At 45.8% G+C, this 27,855-nt stretch overlaps 1 protein-coding gene across 3 annotated transcripts; it reads left to right on the top strand.

Annotated features, from left to right (window-relative positions):
• The first annotated feature begins 246 nt into the window (after positions 1–246).
• Positions 247–27,855, top strand: DPF2 (double PHD fingers 2). 3 transcript variants are annotated; one of them, XM_083417098.1, is made up of 12 exons: positions 313–481; positions 4,688–4,848; positions 5,649–5,756; positions 7,838–8,001; positions 10,181–10,273; positions 12,025–12,103; positions 13,177–13,218; positions 18,781–18,918; positions 19,776–19,904; positions 22,125–22,237; positions 23,001–23,082; positions 24,613–27,855. In XM_083417098.1, exons 1-12 carry the CDS (start codon positions 450–452, stop codon positions 24,687–24,689), a joined length of 1,218 nt encoding a protein of 405 aa, XP_083273224.1. In that variant the 5' UTR covers positions 313–449; the 3' UTR covers positions 24,690–27,855. The 3 variants fall into 3 exon arrangements, with proteins under 3 accessions (XP_083273225.1, XP_083273224.1, XP_083273226.1); XM_083417100.1 differs by lacking the exon at positions 313–481 and adding an exon at positions 2,670–2,832; XM_083417099.1 differs by lacking the exon at positions 13,177–13,218 and having other exon boundaries at positions 247–481.

The following is a 27,855-nucleotide window of genomic DNA, read 5'->3' as shown; positions in this document are numbered from 1 at the left end:
GCTACTATCTTGCATTTTAGTTGAATTGTTTATTTTAGTTCCCTCATCAACCAACATGGTTTTCCCGCCAAATATTTCCAGATTCACGCATGCGTCCTCGGCGGCTGACTCTTTGACCGCGAAATTTATTTCCCCTATGAGGGAGGATTTTCCCGTTGCGCCTGCGCAATATAGATAAATAGTCACCGTTGGTGGCGTCACTAGCAAGTCTTTCTTGTCTTCTCTACGCGTGCGCCTTCATGATATTTGACAGCAGGGCCGGCGGGAAGAGCGTGGGAGGATTCAGGTTTTTTTTAAATTACGCATGCGCTAAGGATTGTGGTAGCGGGGCGCATGCGCCATGCCGTGGAACTGAGTGAGATGCTTATGGAAGTCGCCCTGGTGAGCTCGAACGGCCGGTGGTGCATGCGCACTTAAGTACTCCGCGGCCCCAGGCGGCAGAGGGGAAGATGGCGGCGGTGGTACAGAATGTGGTGAAGCTGTGAGTGCAACTCTCGTTCTTCCCCCCCCTTCCCCTCCCCTGTTTGGTTCTAATGGTACAGCCCGAATCTCCGATAAATGCTCGCAGGAGGGTCGTAGGAGAGACCATTCTGTTATCGGGGTGGACTTGGGGGCGGAATAGGAGGCGAGGGGGCAGCTGTTGGCTCTTTTTATTGTTCAGGGCTGAAGTTTTTATAAATAAAAAATTAAACTCCCTTTCTATGGGTGGAGGCCGGATGAGGAGAGGGGAGAGTGCCTTCGTCTCAGAGTTTTAAAAGTGGATGGAAAAGAGGACATCTCGCCTTGAAATATCCCAAATTTTGAGACGGGGGATTGGAATGAGAAAAATAAAAGGCTGCTCAAAAAATAAAAAAAAACAGAGGGCGGCGAAGTAGAGCCCCCAGGGGGGAGGAGAAAAGAACAGGACCCCCCCCCCACTTTCCATAAAGTCCCAAAAGAAAATGGGGAATGATGAGAAAAATGGTCCTTCTACCTCATGCCCCGCCGTGGAGCTCTGAAAGAGGCCGGGAGGAAGACAGCCTCCTTCCCTTGAAACAGTAATTGTGAAAGATAAACGGGGTGTGGGGAAAGGGGGGGGGGGAATACCCATTCAGGGAAACAGAGATACAATTTGTGTCTTGAGAGGGGAATACACCAGGTGGTTCCTCAAAAAAGTGTGTGTAGGGTGGAGGTGGAGTGGATTTTTAAGAGGAGTGTGTGTCAAAAGAGACTATCTCATACCCTTAAAAAAAAGCCTTTTAAATGGAGTGGGGGGGGGGCAGGAAAAAAAATCACTCTTGAAAAGTAGGATTCCAGTCATGGGGGTAAGAATGAGTTTCTCCCCACTTTCTATCAGAACCCAGAAGAAAATTGAGGCGGGGGAGTGAAATGGATTTCAGACGAGAACATAATATATAGATCTACCACCCACTCAATTCAGATCTCCAGAAAAAAAATGTGATGGGGGCACAGTTAAAACAACACAGCCACCTTCTCTTCCTCTTCTTTATATGGGAGATGAAGGGTGGCAAGAGATTCTGGCTAGCAAAGAGGTAGGGTGGCTAGAGAAGCTAGGGCAGGGATGGGCAACCTGTGACCCTGATGGACGACGACTCCCATCATCCCTGACCATGCTTGGCTGGACCATGCTTGGAGGGCAAAAGGTACTGTGTCCTTGTGCTAGAGAAAAACAGATTCCACCCCCTCGCAATGTCAGGGGCAAGTTCCAGGGGTTGGAATAACAAGTGAAGAGATGAAAGTTGCTTGCCCAGTAGGAGGAGAGGCTGGAGTGAAGAGCACAAAGACTCACCTTCTTGCAAGAGTTTAAAATAAGTTTTCAGGTAGGGGAGAAAATGATTTGAATTCCTGCCCCAAAGAGGCAGGATGGAAAGAGGAACCATGACCCATAATGGTCAGGACTGCTAATGGGAGGTGGGCAGAAGTGCAAATCGATGGGTCATTGCTCCATTGCTCTCGAATGGAGAAAAAGTGATGGGCCTGCTTTCCGCATAAGAAAAGCTAAGCTTCTGAGCTGGTGTAGAATTTTAAGATGGCAACTTTGGCTATACAGTACGTGGCTGGTATTGGATATCAAGAAGTAATGGATGTAGGGTGGACCCAGGTTCCAGGTGTGGTGCCTTCTGGATGTTGCTCTGGACTCCAGCTCTCACCAGCCCCAGCCAGCATAGCCAATGGTCAGGGATGGTAGGAATTGTCCCCAGAGGGGCACCATGTTGGCAACCCCTGGCATATGGTATGTTGGTACCTGAAGGTCCTATATGATACATTCTTGCGATTATGTTGTTGTTGGCATCCATCTATCTTGAGAAACAAAGGAGTGCGCCTCTGAGAGTAAAGTCAGACTGCTGCATTGGCAGCACCAAAGTTATCTCTCTCGGCACTATCCTGGGCAGTGTGTATGGAGGTCCTGGGCTGCCCAGATGACAATCCTCCCTCCTCCTTGGCCTCACTGATGTGGTCCAAAGGAAAGCAGAGCAATTTTTTTGGCACCAGCTTGGCTGCAGGAGCTGCTGGAAGGAGGCATAGAAAGTGCCCTCCAACAGTCTTAGGGACTCCACTCTGGATTTGTGTAGGGTTTACTCCTTAGCCTTTTCTTCTCCTGAAGATATCCCGCAAGGCAGTGGTGGTTTTGGATCAGAGTTGTCCTTCTCCTAGGTGGGCTACCTTTCCAGGTTGATGAGCAACAACTGCTCCTCACTTACCTCTACAGCTCCTGCAGAAACCACCTTCTTGACCATTGGGCCCACTATTGGTCTTGTTGACTCAATCCGCCAGAGCCTGTCTTCGCATGCAGGGGACGTTCCCATCGGCTACCCTCACATAGTTCAGCTGGTCAGTCGAAGCTGTTTCTCGGGTTGTGGCAATTTTCTGTCCTGATTTGCATCCTCTAAATTTCACATAGCTGCTTCAACTGATGATAGAGCGCCAAGAGGATTATAAAACATTGTAAACAAGGTGGACTTGCAATTTAATTACCTAATTTTCTCTTTCATCCCTCCACTCCCCCCAACAAGCTTTTTTTCCTCCGGCAGCAAAGATATTAAATTCTTTTCCCCCAAAGCAAGCTGATGCCCACCAGTTTCTATTCCCTTCCCTCAGCTACTTTATGTGGCGAGATTGAAACACTAAAATTACTGTAATTATAGGCTGCTCAATTAAGGAAACTTCATTGCTGCCACACCACAGATTTTTAAAGAACAAGAATATAAATGCAAGCGATGTATTTTTTCCCTCCCTTTCCGCTTCGCTCTGAGAACTCTCCATCTGAGTCTTCACTAATGGGATTATTGAATAGAATTGGGCATTTTCCTTCTTCTGTAATTGTAATAGATTGAAAATGATATGTGGTAATATAAAAAGCTAGCTCTACAGATGCCTCTCTTTTTTGTTCCAAGAAGGGAAGCTTAAAACCAGCTTTGTAATCAGAATTTTGATCCTGACACCTTAAAATTAAAGTGCAGTGGTACCTCGGGTTACATATGCTTCAGGTTACAGACTCCGCAAACCCAGAAATAGTACCTCGGGTTAAGAACTTTGCTTCAGGATGAGAACAGAAATCGCACGGTGGCGGCGGGAGGTCCCATCAGCTAAAGTGGTGCTTCAGGTTAAGAACAGTTTCAGGTTAAGAACGAACCTCCGGAACGAATTAAGTTCTTAACCCGAGGTACCACTGTACTTTCTGCACCCCAGTTCAACATTGTTGCAAATATTAGCTGTGGGAAGGTCCAGCTTTCTAGATTTCTATTTGTGTGGTGTGGTCAATCAGTTGGTAGAGCATGAGACTCTTAATCTCAGGGTTGTGCGTCCGAGCCCCACCTTGGGCAAAAGATTCCTGCATTGCAAGGGGCTGGGCTAGATGACCCCTGGGGTTGCTTCCAATTCTACAATTCTATAGTTCTGTGAACCTAGACTCTTGGTGAACTATCTACTGTAGTTGGGAAAAACTTCTTCTAAAACAGGAGTAGGCAGAAGGTATAGTTTGATGCACTGGTAGATCTTGAGGTGATCTGCACTGGTAGATCTTGAGGCAAGTGTTTCTGACGCCCAATGATTTAGCAATAGCAATGCAAAAAAGTTTCCCCACAATTAGATTGAGGACATGAAGAAAGCTTGAGTGAAAACCATAACAACATAAAAGTAGCTTGGATGCTGGATCACACTAAAGGCCCATCTAGTCCAGCATCGTCTTCTCACAGCTGCAAACCAGATGCATATGGGAAGCCGGCAAGCTGAGTATTCAGAGGTAGAACGCCTCTGACAGTGGAAGAAGAACATAGCCATCATGGTTAGTTACTGCTGATAGCCTTATATTCCATAAATTGGTCTAATTTTGTAAAGTCATTCATATTAGTAGCAGTCACCAAATTCCATAGGTTAGCTAAGTGCTGTGCAAAGAAGTACTGCCTTGCATCTGTCTTGAGTCTTACCACATTCAGCTTCATTGGAAAACAGTGTTTTTACTTATGTTCCTCTTACCAGTTTTATCCTCTTTTAAATTCGCCCAGGAGTGGATCAGTTCTGGTCCTGAAAGCAAATTTATGGGCTGAGCATATTATGTTCAAGAGGCACCTTGCTTCTTAATTGCAAATGGCTGGTTTGTGCATCCTGAGGTCCTTTAAGAGCAAAGTGGATTTATCAAGTTGACACACCTATGTTCTAACGCATGCTTGCTTTTGCCTCCCACCAGCCTTGGCGAACAATATTATAAGGACGCGATGGAGCAGTGCCACAACTACAATGCCCGACTGTGTGCTGAGAGAAGTGTCCGATTGCCATTTCTGGACTCGCAGACTGGAGTGGCGCAGAGTAACTGCTACATCTGGATGGAGAAGCGGCACAGGGGACCAGGTTGGATACACATAGGATGTTGTGAAAACTTGAAGTTTAGGGGCACTGTGGTTTTCTTATTTGGGCTGTAGTTTGTAACACTTTGGGGTCTGGCAGCAGATTTGCTTGTTTTTGATAAGGCACTGCACCTGTTCTTTGACAGCTCACCTGAGAAGTGGGTGGGTGAGGAGAGGTAGGTCTCTTCTTTTTCCTTCATGGAAATTTCTTTACTCATTTTAGGGAGCCTATCTGCATACACTGCATTTATTGTCCTTTATTTATTGGTCCATATCAACTGTGCGGATTAGTGGCAAATTAGGATGGACGTGGGTGGCGCTGTGGGCTAAACCACAGAGCCTAGGGCTTGCCGATCAGAAGGTCAGCGGTTTGAATCCCTGCGACGGGGTGAGCTCCCGTTGCTTGGTCCCTACTCCTGCCAACCTAGCAGTTCGAAAGCACGTCAAAGTGCAAGTAGATAAATAGGTACCGCTCCAGCGGGAAAATAAATGGCGTTTCCGTGCGCTGCTCTGATTCGCTAGAAGCAGCTTAGTCATGCTAGCCACATGACCCGGAAGCTGTACGCCGGCTCCTTCGGCCAATAAAGCGAGATGAGCATCGCAACCCCAGAGTCGTCCGTGGCTAGACCTAAAGGTCAGGGGTCCCTTTACCTAGGATGGATTGTAAGGAGTGGATGTGTTAATTCCTGAAGTGAGAGTTGTTGGGGAAGTGCTCAAGGCTAGAGCTCTGAAAAGGCTGCATTGACCTGATAATCTTACTCTTTTTCTTCCTTTTCTGTCCTGGTTTGCTTTTTTTATTGGAAGGTTTGGCATCTGGCCAGCTCTATTCCTACCCGGCTCGGCGCTGGCGGAAAAAACGTCGCGCTCACCCTCCTGAGGATCCAAGGCTTTCCTTCCCTTCCATTAAACCAGGTACATATTTTCCTTTCTCTCTGAGCTGCTGCTGGGACTTCACTTGGGATCAAATTAGTTTTTCCTAGGGATTGGGGATGGGTTTGTACATCATAGCAAATTGATTAGAGAGGACCTCTTCTGCCAGGGTGAGTTGCATCACCGACACAACTGTGCTTTCAGGAGCATCATTATCAGCATCTCTAACCTTCCAGGTAAATTCCTGTTTTGATTTTAGTAACCCTTGGAAGTCTTTGAGCCCTATATTATTCAAAGGCTACCCCTTTCCCCATTTATCTCATCACATCTCTAATGCAGGGGTGGCTAACGAGTGGCCCACCAGAGCTTGTGGAACTAAACCTTTTATCAGTCCCAGTCAGCATGGCCAGTGGCCACAGATGATGGAAGCTGTAGTTCAGTGACATCTGGGGGACCACAGGGTACCCATCGCTGTTCTATTACCGCATGAGAACTTATTAAAGTCTTGATATACTAGTTTGATGAACTGTTTGACTTGCATTCTGTTGTTGGACTCCAACATTTCTCAGCTGCATTCAGCATAGCCAGTGGTCAGGGGTGATGGGAATTACAGTTCGGGAACACCTGAAGGGCCACAAGTTCCACATCCCAAATCAAGGGAAACCTTAAAGTTTTTTTAATGGGTCAGAAATAAGAATTGCAATTACACACCTGACATGCTGACTTTTCATGAGATTCACACGTTGTAGCACATTTACATTGGATTTTAGGTTTCTCCAGGAATGCTTACATTTTGGCAAAACACAGGGGAAGAGGAATTTTTCCTAAGCTGGAAGGCAGAGCAATGGAGCCCCTCCAGCTTGGGAATTTCCCCCCTTTCCTTTCTTCTGCTGTGGCTGGTTCCAAGATTCCACATCTGGAGGGCCACAGGTGATAACAGTTGTTTGTATTGGCTGTTAAGGGTTCTGCTTGGGCCAAGTATCTTGTAGCCAGGGATAGATGAAATAGGAGGGCCTTTACATGCATGAATCATGGTTTTTGTCTGGCCTTGCTGGCCGAGCCAGAAATTGTAGTTGCTGCTACCCCTGCCCACCCCACCAAAAGCTGGTCTGAGGTTGTTGGGGATGGGATGAGAGACTGAGCATTTGGCGGCCACTTTTCAAAAGTGCACAGAGTGCCTTTGAGCAGCAGAGCCCAACACTCCCAACACACCCTGCCCCAATGGGATCACTTGGTAACAACCTTAATACTATACCCTTTGATCTTTATGAAAAGACACACCAATCACATAGCCTGATTCTATGTGAGCCATCCACATAGTGAGTTGTGTCCTCTCATTTGCCTAAGGGGTGGTGATAGCAACGGCATGTGACTATATTGTTTGCTGTAGCATCCTCCCTTTGGATTTCTCTTTCAGTTTCAGGCCCTGCCTTCACCCAAATGTGTTCTTTCATCTCTCTGCCTTTTGCTTGTTATTCTTTCTCTTAGTTGCCTTAAAAAACCCCTCTGTATCCACTTTCTCCCTGCCATGCATAATTTTATATTTTTCTACCATGTTGCTTCTTATTCACCTTGTTGGTCAACTAAAGAGCCGGAAATGTTGCAAGCTTTCCTCACAGGGGAGGTGTTTGAAAGGCTTTGTTCCGCAATGGGCTCTGCTTCCTTAACTGAGGTTCACAATCCTTCCTCCAGTGCGTTCTTTCCTTCCACCATGTATTGGAGCCTCCAGTCCTTTTCTTTGGTGATGTGGGTGGCAGTTTTAGCAACGGCCAGCAGAGGCCCTTGGTTGGCTCTTGGTTTGGAGAATTCCCTACCTGGTGAGATCGAGAGTGTCTGACTTCCCGGAGAAATTTAAAGTCGTTCCTGTTTACCCAAGCATTTGATGGCTGACAGATACTGACCATGGCAACCTTGAAATTAGTGACTGTGAGCATATGGTGATTGCTTTAAAATGTTTTTAGATGTTTTAAAATTGTTTTAAACATGTTCTTTTATTTTAAATAGTATAGTTTAAACATTTGGTGTTTATCACCCTGGGCTTTTCTGGGAGGAGGGGCAGGATACAAATTTAAGTACATAACCAAAAAATTACACAGCCAACCCTCTGGATGTTACTTCTGTAGACACTGAGCAGACCCTAAAGAAAGAGGGTTTGATCTCTCAGGATGGCAGCAGCCTGGAGGCCCTTTTGAGGACGGACTCTCTTGAGAAGCGCAGTCTGCCCGATCCTCGTACTGACGAAGACAGCCTCGGCGAGTTTCCTGTTGCCAATAGTCGCGCGCGGAAGGTAATGGCAGGCAGAGGGTAGCATTGACTCTGTTTCGAAAGGGGGCTCCATGGTAACATATGAATGGCTCCTCGCAGCTTCTTCCTACCTCTCCTCTGCTGTCCTTGCCTTTAACTACAGGATGGATAGAAATCTTGCACCACGGAGACCTAGTTTTTGTACCCACAAAAACAGAAGTTTGCTACATGAATAAATTGTTCAGATTTTTAACAAGTGCACAAACGGTAGCCGAGGTTTGAGCACTTAAATCCAGTTTACACCAGAATAAGGAGCTGTGTGGAGCTTTAGGCTCCTAGCCCATGACTTCTGGAAGTACTGCTGATCCCACCACCCCTTGCTGTTTCACCAGCTTCTCCCCTCAGACATAAAGGCTCAAAACCTGCTTCAAATGCAGAAGAGGGAGAGAGCTGAGAGCCTCTTTTTTTTGCATCTGTGTAGTAGCTGAGGAGTGCACAGCCGCACCCCTGCTGGTAGTGTCCTTTCAGCTTGTCAGACTGCTTCTGTCTCAAAGATCCTTGTTGCCAGAAAAATCATTTCACGGACCAGTGTTTTGTTCCACTGTGGTGCTAGGCATGCTTCTCTCAGCCCAGCCCAAGGTCTCTTCTGTGGTTCCCCTGCTCCAGTTTCTTTAGCTTTATTTGTTCCCAATTCCACCCTTTTACTACAAACTATTGGTTTGGATTGCAAGAGCTTCCTTTAATTTTTTTTTTTTAAATGAACCAGAGTGGAATTTAGTGTGAAATGAAAGCCAGTCTATTTTGCAAAAGCCCTGCTGGGATGGGGGTGGGGGTGAAGCGAACAGGGAGGAGGTGGTGGTGCAATGACACTTTCTGGTTTTCATCAAGTTTTTTGGCTTGGTGAGATACTGAATGTCATAATACACACTGGCTGCTTCCCAGGATCAACTCTAATAGCCTAGTAAGGCAGCCGAAGACGGAATGCTGTAGCTTGTCTTCCAGCATCCAGGAAGACAGGATGTGTGTGTGAGAGAGAGCAATAGAGAAAAGAGAGAAAGAGCACTTGCTGATTTTGAAATGTGGGCATGAAATGCGCTTTTTTGAGCCCATGCGTTTTCATAGAATCAAAGAACTGTAGAATTGGAAGGGACCCCCAAGGATCATCTAGTCCAACCCCATGCAGTGCAGGAATCACAGCTAAAGAATCTCTGATAGAGAGGTAGGATATAAATGTAGCGACAAATAAAATTATATATGATGTGAAGAAAGCATGAAATTATATATGACGTGAAGATATAGAAGACTTTCTCTTGTTAATACCATGACCCAGGGTCATCTGATAAAGCTTAAAGGTAGAACTATAGAGTTGGAAGGGACCCTGATGGATCATCTAGTCCAACCCCCTGCAGTGCAGGAGCATACAGCAGCTGCATACGGGGATCGAACCTGCAATCTTGGTGTTATCAGCTCCATGCTCTAACCAACTGGAAGATTCAGGACAGAGAGCAGGAAGTATTTCTTTACAGAAAGCCTATGAAATCTGCCTCTGCAAGATGCGTAGGTGGCCCTAAATGGATAGTTTAGGCGATTCAACAAATTACTAAAAGATGAGGCTGTCAGTAACTACTTGTCACGATGGTGGTATGTCTAGATGATGAAGGGAGAAGCTGTGGCCCTACAGCTGTTGTTGGACTACAGCTCCCATAATCCTTCTTGTTCGAGGCTCATCTGAGTTGGAGTCCAGTGACATTTGAAGGACCACAGGTTTTCAGTCACTGGTTAGGCTCAGAGGTACCATGCCTCTTGAGTATCGTGTGTGGGAACAACAGTAAGAGTCCATGCCCAGCTTCTCAGTTCCCCATAGGTATCTGGTTGAAACAATGTGCTGGACTACATAGGGCACAGGTGAACCTTTGGCCCTCCAGATGTTGCTGAAATTGCGGGGATGATGAGAGCTGTAGTTCAGCAACATCTGGAGGGCCAGAGGATCCTCACATGTGGGAATAGACTTTTGCTCTGATCCAACAGGGCTTCTCTTATGTCCTTACAACAGTTTTTAATGTTACCTGAAAGCTCTGCAGTGAAAATGAAACTATTAGGTGGTCATTGCCATTGGTCTAACTAGAATGCATTTGAGGGGGTGCTTCTTAGCCAGACTTCCAAGTCTTCTGTCCTCCTCCTTGTCTTTTTGAATCTACAGTAGTCTTGCTTCTCTGTTCTAGCGGATCCTGGAACCTGACGATTTCTTGGATGATCTAGATGATGAGGACTATGAAGAAGACACGCCAAAACGCCGAGGCAAAGGCAAGGCCAAGGTATAGCTCACATATTGGGGCTCAGTAACGCTTGCTCAGTCTTGAGTCAGTGTGCTCTTTGAGTCCTCATGGAGTGGAAAGGAGCACTGGGGCTCTATGGCAGTGGCAGGCAAGGAAATTCTATGGAGGTCCCAAAATATGTTGGGTGCTGGAAAGGAATGAACACTCTATGGTTGTAGAGACTAGTGAGAATGGGATGGGGAAAACATGTGGTCTTCCAGTTGTCTTTGTACTACGGTATCCATCATCCCAGCCTTTCTGTGGCTGATGGAAACTGAAATCCAGCAACATCTGGGAGGCTTCCCTGTCCAAGTATTTCTCAGTCTGCCTTTCTGTAGTTTTAAAAACCTTGTTGTCCCTGGGGAAAACATGCATGGACACTCTCTCCTGCCCCCATGCCCCAAGGCTAAAAGGTTGAAATTGATATAACACCATAAACACAAGGTAATTGTAAGTACTAAAGGAAAGGGATTATTTATCCTTGCGGGGGATGGGGGAGGGATTCTGGGGCTATAATTGCTTGGCACAATATTGGTTGTCATATGAATAATAATGAAATGGAAGAAGAAATTTGAAAAAAATCATTCAAAGCATGTGCCACTGTGGGGCAGTAGTGGATTGCCTTTTAAAATATTGCCAGCTGAGCTCATCGACTCTGCAGCACTTCATTAGTATGACTCCCTCTGCTTGGCTTTTGATTTACTGAAGTAACTGTCCTACCCTATTCTAGTGGTGAAAACATACTGAAAGACAAACAAAACAGTTTTAAAAGTTAAGACTTCAGCCCTGAAAATGACAATTGCAAATGTTCCCTTAAAGCATCTTGGTGATGGCTGTGTTACTTGAGAAAGAGAATAGGTGTGATTTTTTTTCTCCTCTGAAGGTCATTATATGTAAATAATGGTGCATCACATAAATGCATGGTGCACATCATGGCTGCAGTCTAGAGAAAACATTTAGCCATCGTGGTGGGAACCACATAAGTTTTCCTTATGACGGATCTAACAGTTGCGCTGTTGGGGGTGGGGGAAGAGTTCAGTGTGGCACCTGTGATTATCTCCTGTCTCATAGATCTAAATAATGGTGGGGTCACTGTCTTCAGATCATACTATAATACTGTTCTTAGCCATGGATAAATCAGCTAATTTAATAGTCTCGTAAAGGGCTTGAAAGTGTTTTTGAATTCCTTGGACCCACAAGAACTGTCCAGCAGGAGTATTAGTAGTTGTTATTATTCCTTGCTAGATTATATGTTCATTGGTCTTCCTGCAGCGTGGTGCCCTCCAGATATTCTGGACTATATTTTCTATCACACCCAGCATTCCCCCAACGTACACTCTCTAGATGTTGTAGACTACAACTCCTAACACCCATTGGGAGTTTCAGTCCAGGATATGTGGTCTGAAGGGTGCTAGGTTGGGAAAGTCTGGCATAGACTACCTAGCCTGTATCATGTCTCCCAGTGTGGCCAGGCATCTCTCTCTCTCTCTCTCTCTCTCTCTCCTCCAACCCCAGCAACTGGCATTACTCAGATCCTTTTATGAATAGCAGCTCATTTGCCATGAATTTGTTTATTCCCCTTGCCTCACCCTGTGGCACTGAATCTGCTTAACTTTCCTGCAGGCCTCCTTAACAGCTACTTTATTTGTTTCGGCTCCCACGTTATGTCACCTCAAGGTTCTTTCGGTGAGGGGTTGTTGGGTGAGGCATTTTTCCCCTTGCTCATGACATCCTCCTCTCTGGCCTCCTAGGGCAAAGGAGTTGGGAGCGCCCGGAAAAAGCTGGATGCAGCCATTTTGGAAGACCGAGACAAACCGTATGCCTGTGACAGTGAGTAAGAAGGCGAGCCGTGCTGTGGGACACAGCTGTCGTGAGCAGAACACCTTTGCTTTTCCTAGCTAGGAGGACGGTGTGGTGGGGAGGGTGGGGGAACGGAGGATGCAGAGGTCAAAACTTCTTTGAAAGAAGGGCTGCGTGAGCTACTTGTCCTTGGTCCCTTGCTTTTTAAATTGAGCTTCTTGGAGGCTATAACATTACTTGTCTAGTTTGGGAGCATTGGAGGTCTGGCACTATCTGGAGTCTCCTGTGGGTATGGGCAGTTGCTTCGATGAGATCTTAGGCTGATAAAATGGTGCCTTTTATTTGCCCGGTGTGCCAATTTTCCTGTTTCACAGAGCCGTTTATTCTGGCTGGTGAAGAGTTCTGTGAAAGTGCACAAAATTACATACTTCTGCACCAGCTCAAGTCGGCCCAATAGGAGATAACTTTACTAATGTTCTCATCTCCTTTGGGGCAGACTTGGCAGACTAACCCAGTCTTGTCCATGCAGGGTCTTAGCCCTGCCACCATTGGTCCTCTAAAATGGAGACATTGGGGATTGAGCCAGGGCTTCATGGATGCAAAGCAGGTGCTCAGCCACAGTGCTCCAGCCCTGCCTTCCTCTGGCAGATCCCAAGACGTGTATCTTGGTATCGCTTTACCAGTCCATTGGGGGCTGTGTTTGTGTGCAGACACCCAAGCTATGTGACCAGCCCTGCTGCGTGTGGCTGCCTTTGCCAGTTCCATATTGCATGACTTTTCTGTTCTTTAGAGCTGCTCCCTGTGTGCCAATCTGGAAATGAACGCCCATGCAAACCTGGTTATTAACGTAAAAGGTGGGGGGCAATTGGCCAGAATTTTCAAAATTGCAAGCAATGAGTTTTTGAAATTACTTTTCTTTCTCTTCTCCTTTTACTGTCCTGTAAGAATTTTATACTCCCCCTTTTTACTTTAAAATAACACCAGTAAGCATTTTTCTTTTCTCCCTTTTAATCGTTGTATATAGCTTTACTGTGTGCATGCTATGTGTGTGACCTATAGAGTGTTTTCACCTTTTCTCTCATTATTCTCTTTCTGTATTTCAGATAGTTACAAACAAAAGCATACCTCGAAACCTCCTGACCGAGGTAGTCCATTCTCTCTGTCTTGCTATTTATTTCCTCCTGACTTTGTTCTTCTGAAATGTTAGTTTTAAAAACTCTTCTTTTTTAAAAAGCAGGTCTTTTGATGCAGGGCACAAAAAAACCCCTTCCCTCATATGATAATGCAGTTCAGGTTTTTATTTAGTGTGTGTGGCCTAATAGGGTTAGCACCCAGCTTTTTGGCCCAATTCTCTCCAAGTTGCTGTGGGAAAGGTGATAAATTTTTGTCTGGAAATTTGGATAAATACATATCTCCCTCAGTGGCTCCTAGCAATTAAAATTCAATAAGCATTGTTATTGTAAGGTGCTGAGCATTGAGTTGGGAAGAAAGTACATCAGGATGTTTTGCTGTAGATTGGCAAGGGATTCTGACTCCCTATTGTCTAGCAGTAACAAATGGAAAAGCTTTCCCCTCCCCTCCAGCCCCAAATTAGGTTGCTGAAAAAGAAATGGGGAGCAGATTTTTATATCAATGGTCTTGTGAGCTTTGCTGTGCTACTGACCACACATTCCTGGACTCATCATGTGCTCATAAGCGGCACCCTGTTCTTTAAATCTTGAGAGAGTGCCTGCCCAGCTACTGTGCAGGTACTCTTGATTGGTGGACCTAGTAAAACCACCACAACCATCACCAAGTATATTCCTCAAGCCTGTCTGCTCACCCCTGGCATACATGAACAAAAATAAATCTGTCTTTGCAGTCAGGCTTATTTAATAGCACAATCCTATCTATGTCTACTTAGAAGCAAGACCAGTTGAATTCATTACGACTTCCTCTTAGAGAAGTAGGGTTAGGATTGTGCCTGAAAGGACAAGAGACACAGGGGGAAATGGGTAGAAGGGAAATGGATTTGCCTGACCCAGAATGAAGTGGTGAGTTGCTACCAGGCATTTAAATTCTTGTGGGACTGGGATGATGTTCCCTGCCTGGTATTTTTACTGAAAAGGAAGTGATGCAGTTATCTAGTAGCCCTTAGGCTGGTGATGGGCCAGGATGTCCTTCGTCTTGGCCCTTGTAGTCATTCCAGATGTTTGGAGGAGGGAAGCAAGTGTCTTGAAACTGCTGCTTCTCTGGTGGATCTTCTCTTTGTCTGATCCCCTTGGAAAAGTGGGGGGAGACTTCCACATGGCCTTGATCTCTGGCTAGTGACAGAGGCTAGAGTGGCCTCCTCTTCACTCCTGCAGTCACAGAAATTTGTCCTTTGGTTCTGACCCACTGAGGTCAGAAAGAGAGGTGTCCGTCCCCCCACTTTGATTATGTGACTTTGAGTGCTTGCTTCCTGTTACTCCCAGGGCAACAGGATCTGCCACACCAGGAGTATAGCCTTAAAGGCCACAAAAATTAGTAGCTCACAAATACTTCCACATCCCCACACATGCCCATGGCTGTTATTTCTGGCCTGAAAGGGTAGGTGGGTAGAAATAAGAGCCTTTTTTGTAAACTTGGCATGTTCTAATTTGCCCTGGGTGACCAGGCTATTTACAACTTTGCACTGCAGGATGTTGAGTGCTGCAGAGTTGTGTCTAATATCTAGTTTCCTTGAGAAGATGCTGGATTTTGCTTGGGGGAATGGATGGTAGCTAGTGAAACTGTTGTGTATTTTTGCTTTCTCCTGTGACTTCTAGTTTGACTCGCTTGCATGAGTCACTTGGTGATTTTGGAACTGCAGACCACCTTTTTGTGGTCTTTGCTTGCAGCACTCTTTGGTTGATCTGCAAGGGCTTTGGTGTATAGCAGGGATGAGGAACCTCTGGTCCTCAATATGTGCTGGACTCCAGCTCCCATCTGCCCCAGCCAGCATGGTCAGTGGTCAGGGATGATGGGAGTTGGAGTCCAGCAACATCTGGAAGCCCTGTCAGGTTCCCCTATCCCTGGCACATAGGCTGAATTCTTCCCATCCTGGATAGCTGTTGACTATTATCCCCCACCCTACCTAACTAGATGTGCTAGGCAGCCAAGTTGTTCCTTCCAGAGCTAGATAATGTATTAACACAGTCCCAGGGTCCAAAAGGCCTTGGAATTTTATAAGCTCTGTTAATGATAGGCTAAGCCCTGAGTCTTCAGTTTTCTCTGCCCTTTGGACTCTTGCTCCTTCTTATAGCCACCTGAACCAAGGGCCAATGCCACCTTTGGCCACAACCTCAACCAGTTATGTTTCAGTTTAATGTTTCATTCTGGTTTTAAAAGTATTTAAGCATCATGGGGAAAGGTACCTCGAGTATTGTTGCAGGCTTCTGAGAATGAATTTATATTTATATTTTGCCTTGATTTATTGCTTTTTTAGCTCCCAAAATAAATCTAGAGTAATTTTTGTGGTATTAAAGAAGCCTGTACCCAATAATCAGCTTCATGCCATCATTTTTCCTCTAGTTGTATTTTGACACAGTGCAAATACACAAAAACTTGCATGATCTTCTATGTCATTCTTCTTCAGCTTTGGGTCTCTAGGTGCTGTTTGACTATTACTCCTTCCATCCCTGTGATCCTTAGATTAAGGGCAGTATAGAAATCACCATCATCATCATCATCATTAATAATAATAATACTGGGACCTGTAACTGTTCTCATAGAATTGTAGAGTGGGAAGGGACCCCAAGGGGTTTTCACCACCTTCCAAGGGAGTCTGTTCCCCTCTCAAACAGCTTTTATTGCCAGAAAGTTCTTCCTAATTTTTAGTCAGAATCTCCTTGTCATTTAAATCCATTGGTTTGATGTTCCTGAACTACGCCCCCCCCCCCATCATCCATGGTCATAGGTCATCCTTGCTGGGGCTGATGGGAAAGCTCTTACATTTGCTTGCCTTTGATTTGTCAAGCAGAGCAGCCTGATTTTACCCCTCCCATCCCGTGGAATTAGCCAACTAGAGGAGGAAAGGGTGCTGGGCAAAGGCAGGGCGGCAGCTCAAACTGCTAACCTCAGGCACAGCCCTCATGTGGCAAAGCCTTCTGAGCTTGCTGAAGAAGTTGTGGAATGGCAGGATTGTGCTATTCTGGGAATGTTTGCTCACAACTCTGAGCAGAAAAGAAACCCACAAGGGTAACCCCTGTCCCCTGGCAATCCTGCCCAGCCCTTCATTTGAATCCTATAGAGAGACATTTCTTTTTCTTAAACGTGCTGAAACTCAGGAGCATCCAATGAAGCCGAATATTTGAAGTTTAAGGCCAGACAAAGGAAGTCCTTCACACACATAGTTGAACTACAGAATTTGCTCCCACCAGAGGCAGTGAGGGCCACCAACTTATATGACATTATGAGAGGATTAGAGAAATTCATGGAAGGTCAGACTACTAGTGGCTATTAGCCACAATGAATTGTCAGCATCCTTCGGGGGTCGAGATGCAAGCTGGCTAGCCCCTAGCTGGATCATGCCCTTCCAGCCGTGACGATCCCCTGATCTCTGGTGCGACGTAAATCAGCGACTCAGACTTCAAAAGCCTGAGCACGCTATATTAGCAGAGCATACTGTGCAAACAGAACAGGCGTGAGGCTTTTGGAAACATACTAACAGCTAAAGATTTATTAAGCATAAATCAGGACAAAGAAAACATGTCGTCTCCCTTTCTTCTCCTCAGAGAGACAGTGAAAAGCAAAAGCTATATACAAATGGAAGTTCCCAGCATACTGTGCTGGAACGTAAACAGACATGTGACACGTAACAATCCCGTGTCTGCTCCTTAAGGTGGAATGGAAATTCTCAACATGAATATGTTATCCCTCCTCTGTTAGAGGCAGTGTATGCCTTTAAATCCCATTTGCTGGGAATCGCGAGGAGAACACGGGTGCAGTCAGGCCCTGCTTAAAGGCTTCCCCTAGGGATCTGGCTGGTCCCTGTTGGCCTGAATGGGCCTTTGGCCTCTCGCCAGGTTCTTACCTTCTTACATCTATGCAAGTCTGAAGAACTAATTTATTTTAATTTTATTGTTTTTATTAACGAAAACCGGGAGTTGGTTCTGCAAAGGAAAACATCAGAATGAAGCAAATTTGCAGAGTATATTCAGCTTTGCCTCCATTTTCTGGTGCCATGAGCAAGTGGGCTGCAGGAATGAACATAGGACTTATTTATTTTTAACTGAGAATTGTCTCAAGTATCCTGACCCTTAATCCCAGATACGTGGCTCTGGACTGTTGGTGAGAGAAAAGCGCTCTTCTTCTGCCCAGTAGCACGCAATGGATTGTATCCGTCTAAGTTCTCCTTGGAGTAGACGCAATTGGAAATTAATGGCTCAGCTACTGTTGAGCATGACTGATACTGGATACAACTCAGTATTTCATGAACAAGGTCCCATTGCACTGTGTGTGAGAGAGAGAGAGAGAGGGGTGGGGGGAGAGAGAGCTGCTTTGGAACCACAGCCCAAGGAAAGAGGACGGAGGTTGTTTTTTCTCCTCCTGCATCTGCTCCAAAGTGGGCTTTTTTTTTTGTAAGCTATGTTGAGCCTCCTTGGAAGCAGCTTGTAGCAACCACTGCCTCTTTGGAGGGAGCCTGCCAGCATAGGCTCCCTACTTAATCAGCTGTGTTTACACAGCCCTTAAGAGAGCCATTACTTTCCCCCTGCAAATTGGCTTTCCAGTCGCTGTGCAAAAGACTTGCTGGACTTAATGTGCTTTAGAAAACATTTGTCTCCCTCCCCGAAATCAGAACTTGATTAGACCTGGAGTGTTTATGGGAGATTGTGTGTTTGTGTATGTTCTCCAGCCCCAGCGGGGTTTTTTCCCCAAGCAGTGTTCCTCGCTAGATATGGCTCACTTCCTTGTTTCTGTGTCTTAGCTACTTCCAAATCTGGAGAATGCTGTTTCGGTGGTTCAGCCTAGGCCTGTTGAGCTGTGGGTATTAATCCCTGCTCTCCTTTAGATATCCATAATGCAATTCTGAATCAGAGCCAGATCTTCATACAAATTGCTCTTTTCTCTTTGCCAAGGACTTGAGGATGGAAGGTAGAGGAATGGTGGGGTGGCAATTGGGGAAGAGTGGACTTGCAGCAAGGCTGAAGAGCTGTGCAGGGCAACTAAAAGCTGGCCACTAGAAATCTGCTCTTAGCTTTTCCCTTTCTGAAACCAGACAAACAAGGTTTCAGGTCGTTCTTTCACGAGGCCCAGAAACATGTGCTGTGCGTGTTAAGAGTCTTCGATTACTTGGAGTGCCAGACATACACAATTGTGTACTATCCCCTTCGTTCATTACTGTTTGGTTGGTGTGTGTGTGTGTGTGGAGATGCTTTGAGAGCATTCTGAGTGCAGGTCGCAAAGGGTGCTACGACATGAACTTACCACTGTGTTTAGAAATCTGGTTCTGGTGCTGAGCAGCAGGAAATATTTTCCCCACCCTTGTTTTGAGATTTGTGCAGTTTCTGTTTTTGTAACAGGTTGATGCAGTAGCACATTGAGGGGATGGGCAGTGTGTGCTTTTTGGAGTGGGGGGAGAAGGGGATAAAGATTGGCTGAGAATGGGATCATTTCATTGCGAAGGGAAGGGGGAGGAAAGCAGCTCCTCTGGGGATGGGAAGCTCAAACCTGTGTCTTGTCTGCCTTAAAATTTTCTTCCTGTTCAGTCTGTGGGAAGCGTTACAAGAACCGTCCTGGGCTGAGTTACCACTATGCGCACTCCCACCTGGCTGAGGAAGAGGGGGAAGACAAGGAAGACTCGCAGCCCCCCACGCCTGTATCACAGAGATCTGAGGAGCAGAAATGTAAGTGTCTTCCTCCTCCTTCTGGGGCTTTTCTAAACTTTAAGATCTCTTTATGTAAGTTCTCCTCTACCCCAGCTTAAATTGGATCTCAAGATTTGTCCTGGAAAAAGGGATAGACCTAGTGCGAGTCCCACACTTAAATGTCGTGTTGTGATGTCGGGATTTCTATGAGCCAATTGAAGGACTAAGGGAGTCAATTTCAGCAAGAATGGTGGCATGTGCTAGCAAGTGACCAAGCCTACCGTGCTTTGAGCAGCTGCATTTAGAACCATCACAACCAGGACTGAAGGGCTGGGCCAGGGGTCAGCAACCTTTTTCAGTCATGGTCCGGTCCACCATCCCTCAGATCATGTGGTGGGCAGGACTATATTTTGAAGAAAAAAATGAACAAATTCCTATGCCCCACAAATAACCCAGAGATGCATTTTAAATAAAAGCACACATTCTACTCATGTAAAAACATGCGGATTCCCGGATGTGGGCTGGATTGAGAAGGTGATTGGGCCGCATCTGGCCCACGGGCCTTCGGTTGCCTACCCCTGGGCTGGACCTACGTATGTCCGAGCCATAGGTCAGAGCCAGCTGTTCTCTTTAAGTAGGCTGTGAATACAGGGTGAGCATAAAATGATCAGCAGGATGAGATGCTATAGCCAGGATCCTGTAGTGGCAATGGGACAGTGCTGCTGAGAATGCACACAATAAGCTTTTCTTTTGTGGTCACCCCTTCCCTTTGAGAGAAGCTCGGCTGCAGTTTAAAAATAATAAACTCCCCCTAGGTCTAGGTGGAGTATGTGGGGTGGGATGAGGCTCTGTTTTGACTCTGTCTTGTCATTGATTGAAACACCTTTTTCCAATAGCCAAGAAAGGTCCGGATGGCTTGGCCTTGCCCAACAATTACTGCGACTTCTGCCTTGGAGACTCCAAGATCAATAAGAAAACAGGGCAACCTGAAGAGCTGGTTTCATGTTCTGACTGTGGACGATCAGGTATATGAACTGTGGGGAGCAGTGGGGCCAGATCCTGCCAAGAGCTTGGGTATCCTACGTAAGTTTTATGGGTTTTCTTGGCATCCCACTCCTGATCCTTCCCACCCGCACCTTCCCATGCTTGTTGGTTTTGGTCCTAAGAACAACCTTTTTCAAAAAGAATCTAAACAAGTGAAATGAAGTAGGCTCAGGAGGCATGTTCTTACAGCTGCCTCCTGAAGCTGCAATATTTTTTTGAAAAAAACAAAACAATTTAATTTTTTTTTAATGGTACAGAAGATATATTTTGAGAAAACAGTTGTTGCAACAGTAAACAAACAACTTGTCCAGATAAAATTACAGACTTTTGTCATGCTGTGTAATGAAGTTTCATTTGATTACTCTAAAGCTCAAACCACATTTTCCCATGAGTGTTGGAACTGATTCCTGCTGCAATCTGAACAGTTTATGTATTCAATGAACATTTGCCATACGTTATAAAATAAATAGGGATTGTGTTAGCCCTTTGGCATGTTAATTTCTCAGCCAACGCTATTGACCACATTGGTGTACCAATGGTGTACCAATCAATGTTAAGCCTAACACCAGTTTCTGAAGCTTCAAGACTGGCATCTTTGTCAAGGAGCTTGTGCGTTTCCCATGTGTCAGTGCCCCAACAGAGGCCTGTGGTGGTAGAAGTTGGCTTTGGCTGCCCCTCGTTGGCTCCTTTGGCCCCCTTCTGCTGCTAGGGGGAGTACATCTTCTTCCTGGATTAAGACAGCTACCAAGGGTTGTATCCAGCTAAGTCCTATGCAGGGTAGAGCCCTTGGAATCAATGATCATGAGTTATGACTAAAAGTAATCATTTCCATGGGTTAACTCTTGAGTTGCACACAGACATATAAGACTAACATAGACTGAAGTGTTGGAAGCTTGGCTTAGCCACTCCTGAATCCCCTTGTTAAAAGGGGGTTGGGCACAGTCATGAAGCTGGAGAGACCTGCCAGTGGCCATTAGCCTTTTTGTGTTGGACCAAAACCAGAACTACAGCATTTTTCAATGTATTGGATGAGGTTTTTTTGTCTCAAAAATCACGTTAAAAAACTGGGGTTGTCCGATACACGGATAGTGGCATGGGGTGGGATATTCTGTTGGTTTTGGGGTTTTTTTTATAATAATTTTTTTTACTGATTTTCCACATTTTTAACGTCTTTACAATAATCATTTTTCATCTCTATTTATTAGGTTCTTTTGACCTCTCTGACTTCCCTCAATGGGTTCTCTCCTTGTCCCATAATTAACTGCATCTTTTATGTTTTCCAAATAATTACATAAATCACAAGTAAAATGCAGTAAAATTTCACATTAAAGTATCTTCACATTCCTGTCAGTGACTTTAAAATTTTACAGTGATCTTTTAAATAAAGTAAGAATTTATTCCAGTCCTTTTCAAATACTTATTCTTCCTGGTTTTGGAAATTTCCTGTCAATTTTGCCATCTCCACATAGTCCATCAGTTTTGCCTGCCATTCCGGCACTTCCTTTTGCTTCCATTTCTGGGCTAGTAGTACTCTCACTGCTGTTGTTGCATACAGAAATAATCGCTTATCTTCTCTCAGTATCTCTTTACCCATAATACCTAATAAAAAGGCTTCTGGTTGTTGTTTTTTTAATTCTTAAATATTTTCTTTAACTCATTGTAAATCATATCCCATAAGTCTTTTACTTTATCACATAACCACCACATATGGTAAAAGGTACCCTCTATTCCCTTACATTTCCAACATAAATTTGAGCTAGTTTTATACATTTTTGCAATTTTACTTGGCGTCAAATACCAGCGATACATCATTTTCATAATATTTTCTTTTAACAAGTAGCATGCAGTAAATTTAATTTCTTCCTTCCATAATTTTCCCCAATATGACATTTGAATATTATATCCAAAGTCTCTAGCCCAGTGTATCATAATAACTGCCTTAACCTCTTCACCCTTTGTATGCCATTCCAAAAGTAATTACAATATTCTGTTGTTTGTTCTTATGTGAACATTGTGAGAATAAAATTCAGTAGCGCTTTCCCTCTTCCTGTCAAAATGCTTGCCAACCTGGTTTTCCTTGGAGAAAAGATGAGCAGCAAATGTGACGAAGAGGTGCAACGTCTTTGTTTGTTTATCCGCTTGCTGAGGTGCCCACACAACCTTCCTGTCTTAATGCCTGCCCCACTGTCTCTCCCCACCAGGGCACCCTTCATGCCTGCAGTTCACACCAGTTATGATGGCGGCGGTGAAGACCTACCGCTGGCAGTGTATTGAGTGCAAGTGCTGTAACATCTGTGGCACCTCTGAGAACGATGTGAGTACCCTTTCTCTCCCCTGTCCCTGCCCTTTGCATGACTGAATCCCTTCTCCCTGTGTCCTTTCATCATGAATGTCCCTCTTTATATTATATGCCTAAAAGGTCTCAACAATTTGCATCTGGAAATTTAAATGCATTACACCAATTCATGCAAAACTGTAACATTCTCATCGACACCCCCCACTGCCCCCAGTTACAGCCCCAGGAAGCACACTTCCAGTAGAACAAAATCCACTCATTAAAAGCCTGGTGGCAGGCAGGGTCATAGGCCAAAGTGGTTGGAGCAAACAATGTAAATTTCAACCCATTTTTTTTTTTTTTTACAGTAGACCGCTTTCCTCACGCACCCCTCATTCCATCCTCCTTCTAGGCAAGTGACAAGTGTTTATCAGAGGTCAAGGCTACCTCCCAGCCAGGAAAAAGATCGCAAGGATAGTGCAAAGCAAAGTCAATTAGGGGCTTGGTCTGGGGGGGAGTTCTGAGGGCCAGATAGTACGATCTGGAGGGCCACATCCATTCCCCAGGCCTATAGTTCCCCATCTCTAGTTCCCACTGGTTTTTGTGAGGCTGAAGGGGGGCAGCAGCTTGCATTCCTCTCTAAGCTCCTTGAAGCAAAGGTGGGATATAAGTTGGATAGATTAAACTGCAACACCTTGATTTTTAGGGGTGCAGAGGACAGATTTTCTCCCTTTCTGAAAAGAAGTGGAATAATTTGCATTCTCCTTTGTTCTGGCTTTTCCTCCCTCCCCATCCTGCTTAGGACCAGCTGCTCTTCTGTGACGATTGTGACCGTGGCTACCATATGTACTGCCTCACTCCTCCCATGTCAGAACCACCGGAAGGTGAGTGCTTCTCTGCTTCCCCGTTTGCATCTTCCCACCTTTGTGCGATTTTGGGTTTCTCCTGGTTTTTGCATAGGGAATTCCGGAAGCCATAGTTCAGTGATAAAGAGTGACTGCTTTGTAGACAAAAAGCCCTGGTTCAATTTCTGGTGTCTCCAGGTAGGGCTGGGAGAGAGAGACCCCTGCCTGAAACCCTGGAAAGCTGCCGCCGATCAGTGTAGACATTGCTGAGCTCGGTGGACCAAGGTTCCGACTCTGTATAAGGCGGCATCCTATTTGGGGGCATAGAATAAAAGGCTGCTCTGCACAGCTTGCTCACCTGTTTTGTAATTAACTGGCCTGCAATTTAAATTGAGTAAAAGAAGAAGAAAAGAAGTTCCTTCTGGGCCTCATTCTACTTAACAAATCAAATAGGATTTTTCTTTTTCTTTTTTAAATGCTTTGGGATTTTAAACCTGCCTTAGCGTGCCAATTATATAAAAGAAGAAAGTTTGCATGTAGCATGACATGGCAAAACGCTGGTGACTTGTAGCAGGCAGTTTGCTGACTCATTTCCTGAGCAGGCGCTTACTTGGTATTTTGAAAAGACGCTTCCAGCAACAGGCCCACAGCCAAAGGTAGCCTGTGTTAATCTTAAATCACCTGTTTAATCTTTACACCACTTCTTTTGAGTCACAGGTCACAGCTCAGGCTTTTCCGAGGCCTAGTTGGAAAGGGCTTCCAGTCAAGGCCCACAGACTGCCTGTCTACTGTAAGACCAGTAGAAGGGGCTGTAGGTTTGGGACGGAGCAAACATTTCACACATGGTAGATTCTGGTTCTCATCCCTGACACCCCTGCTGTGGCGTCAAGTTCTGCTGGTGTACAGTGTGTGTCTAGTGTAGCTATAATGCATCCCACACACTCCATAGAAGACAAGTCACATACCTGTAAACAAGGAGGTGGACAAAATGACACTCTGTGTGCACCGCTGTCTGCTGTGCTTAAATTTAGTTTGCTTATAAGTCGCTTTTCCACTTTGACCTTGGTGGCTCACAATAAACATTAACTTATTATCAGAACATGCAACATTTGAAACAACTTTGTGTTTCAAAACATACCATTATGTTTATATTAAATTCAAAAAGGACAAAACCAGCAATTCAATAAGCATAGAATAAATTCGATATTACGCTAAAATAACCAAGTACTTAATGGAGACCCTTTCTCAGTATGTCCCGTAGTTTACGATCAGGGAGAGGGGCCCTTCTCAGAGTATCATTGAGTGAACTTTTGAAGAAAGGGTATCACTTTTGGAGTGAACAAGACTTGCTTGTGCAGCATCCCTCACCCAAATTTAACAGCAGCTCAAAGATGGGTAACCTGGCACCTCCCAGATGTTGCTGGGCTACAACTGCAGTTCATCATAATTATTGGCCATGCTGGTTGGGGTTGTTGGGAGTTCATGTCCAACGTCCCCCAGAGAGCCACTGGTTCTGCCACTGCTGCAATAGGTGTCTTATCCCTCCCCCTGCCCTCTTTTCTGTTACAGGAAGCTGGAGCTGTCACCTGTGTCTGGATTTGCTGAAGGAGAAAGCCTCCATCTATCAGAACCAGAACTCCTCCTGATGGGCGCTGGGGCAGCAGAGAAGAAAGGGAGCTTGAAAGAGGAACCGCCAGCTGTCCACTACCTTGCAGGGCTCTTTTTCCCTTTCTTGGTTTAGTCTTTTTCCTATGCTGCCTCCCACTCTTGGTCAGTGTCTCCTTCACCAGTCGGATCCAGCCCCTGCCAGCTCTCTCCGTTGTCCTCTGCGCAGCGGTTTTTGGGTTTAGAACTTCTCCTTCTTTCTCTCTCTCCCTGCTCTCCTGGGAGGGAGGATTCTCCATGCCCTTTCCTCACTTGCCTCCAGGCTGGCTGAGAAGCACCAAACAGATCATCATATCTACGGCCTTAATACTCAAGGACAAATATATATATATATATAGAAATATATTCCGACCGAACTGGGCTTGCTGGGAGGAGGCGACTCCTTCTCATCTCACTAACATTGTGCTATTGAATCAACAGCTGATCTGCAGGCTTCTATGTCTCCAAAAGCAGAGCCAGCAATTTTAAAAACTTTTTTTTAAAACACAAAACCACCACGAGCACTCTTGATACTACCCACAGGGCTTATAGGCTCCCTTCCAGCCCTTGACCACCTGTTCCTCCCTCTCCATAAGAAAGTGGTTTTGTCCCTTATATAATTACAAATGGATCCGGTTCTGGTCTGGAGCAGCCTCCTAGACCCGAGAGAACTCTGGGAAGGCATTGTCCAGTGGAAAACCTACCTTTGGCCTTCAACAGTGGACCAGGACTTGGCTTAGGCAGGTGTGAAAACAAAGTGACTTCGTTTACCTCAGTCAGGGAAGATCTTTTGAGGCTTCCCCTTGTCCTGATGGAGGCTGGATCCTGACCCAAAGAACCCTCCCGTTGTTAACACAAAGCACCATTGCCTCCTTCCTTGTTTTCACACACACAAGGCTATATATATATACTTTTAACGGGGGGTTGTGTTGGGCTGGGGGAATTGGGGGAGCAGAGAGAGGGTTCCAGCACTTTCCCCCACCTCTCTTTAGCAAGCCCTTAACACATGGGATGTTGACTACAGCCCCCCCCCCCAAGCAGCATTTCTGTCCCATGGTGGGTTTTAATATGTTTTTAATTCTCGAGGGAATGTTTCCAGTCCTGGCACCATTTTACATTTCCCCTTGTATCATCCTCCCACTATATGGCCCTCTACAGAAATATGCGAGTTGCTCGGAGGTGGATGAATGGAGGGCGGGCAGCCCTTTCTTCCCTGGAGCAGGGCTTGTTGGCAGGAGTTGACCCTGGTCTCCCCGCTGTGCTGCGTGCCTCTCTGGGGACGTTGGCCACAGATCTCTGGGGTTGCCTGTGCGGGCCACTTCTTTTTTTTCTTTCCCTAGCCTCACTTGATGCCTATTTGCTGAGTCCTGATTTCCCACATTCTCTGTGTGCGTGTCTGCAGGTGGAGGGCGAGCCCTTATACCTTTGGGCTGCTCTCCAAGGAGAACAAGCTGGCATGCAGAAGCCTCCTCCCTTTCCAAGAACGGAAGCTCTCTTCTGCATCCATCCTGCCTTCCCCCTCGGTTGCCTTCTTCACCTCCCCACCCCCACTCTCTGGAGGAACCGGTCCTTAATAAGAAGTGACATTTTGAAAACCTTCCTTGGAAATTTCCACCTGTCTTCCCCCTAACCCCCTTTGTATGGCACCCCATTTGGGGAGGAGAGGTGTTTTTCTCTGGAATAGGGTTCTGTGTAATATACTAATGATGTGCCTGTTTTTTCTAAAAATTGACTTCATACCTACCTCCAAAGCCCCTTGCCCCAGTCATACATCCTCTTGCACTCCCCCAAAATGCATCCAGCCCTTCTCTGCCCACATCTTTGCAGAGGCAATACATGAAGTCTCAGGGGGGCTGGCAAAGCAGAGGGGGCTGCTTCTTTTTAGAATAGCTTGCCTCACCGAGTTAACATCCACCCTGTGACTGGGCACTGCAGCCTCTTGCCTCACCTTTCCCTAAGGCTATGGCACCCATCATCATCTCTTGACCCGCTGGCCTTGCCGGCTGCCGGAGCTGCTGGGAGTCGGACTCCACACTCCCAGCCAAACCGCAGCAAGGGTGCCATCCTTGCCTTTGTTCTCACTACCCCGCTAGCTAAGGTGGGTCTTAGTGGGGCTGTATTTGGAAGGGGAAAGAGGCACTTTGGGAACCAAAATGGAAGCTTTCACCCACCCACCCCTGCCCTCATTCGCTATGCCCTGTGGACTAGAGGCTTTCAGGATTAAAAAGGTCCACAGACTCCCCATTGAGTCTATAAGGGATGTCAAGAGAGGTGGAGTCATTGTGCACTTACAGCCCTGGATCCCCTTGGGGGCCGCAACCCCACACAGGGAAGCCATTTTGGTTTCTTTAACCTTGCACTTGATTTCTCTCCCATAGCTGGTTGGGATTGGGTAGGAGGGAACAGGTAGAGGCGGCCTGTTGATGAAGGGGGGTGGGGTGGGCAAACCTTGCGTTGGGGGGAGTTGCTGTCCCGACCCCAGATGGGGGCATGTCCTCGTTCAAAGCATCACACCCGTGTCTTAAAACTCACAACCCGAATAAACACCAAAATGGCTTGTTTGGACTAATTATTTTTTATTGCAGTCTTTTGTCTGTTGGGGTGGGTTCAAAGTAGCTTTTTTTGCGGGGGATTTTTTTTTTAAAGCAGTGTTGCATTATGGAGATTTTATGCTCAGGTTAGATCTGTTGGTTTGAGGGAAGGGGAATTGGGAAGGGTATATAAGAACATGGTCCATGTTCTTCTTTTTAAAAGTGGGCTTTGCTTCAGTGCTCTCTTCATCTTGGGGAGGGGTGGGCCTTTGGTTTTCAAACCCACATCCCTTCTATTCCTTGAGCACTCAGAAGCTGATCAGAATACCTCATCTCTCCCCCCCCCCCTTTTTGCCACAAGTTGATTCTGCAGCTCCTTGCACCTGAACGCCCTGCCCAGCCGTTACCAGTTTTACAATGAATTGGTGGCTATGTTTCTCCCTCTCCCCAGGCAATTAATTTTGCAGATAATTTTATTTTTTAGGTTTGGAATTGGTTGTGGTATGCCGAGGCTCTTCACCGCCCCCCACATTTATTTTTTTTAACTGCAGCTGAAGCTAAAGTGTGTTTTACCTTTTTTGTTTTATTTTAAGGTATTGTAATAAGTATTAGCGAATAAATCATTTTTACACAGAAA

Source organism: Podarcis tiliguerta (genome assembly GCF_965153285.1).
Source record: "Podarcis tiliguerta genome assembly, chromosome: 16".
Lineage (NCBI taxonomy): Eukaryota > Metazoa > Chordata > Lepidosauria > Squamata > Lacertidae > Podarcis > Podarcis tiliguerta.
Note: the sequence above shows the minus strand (reverse complement) of the source record. Positions and strands in the feature narration are given on the sequence as shown.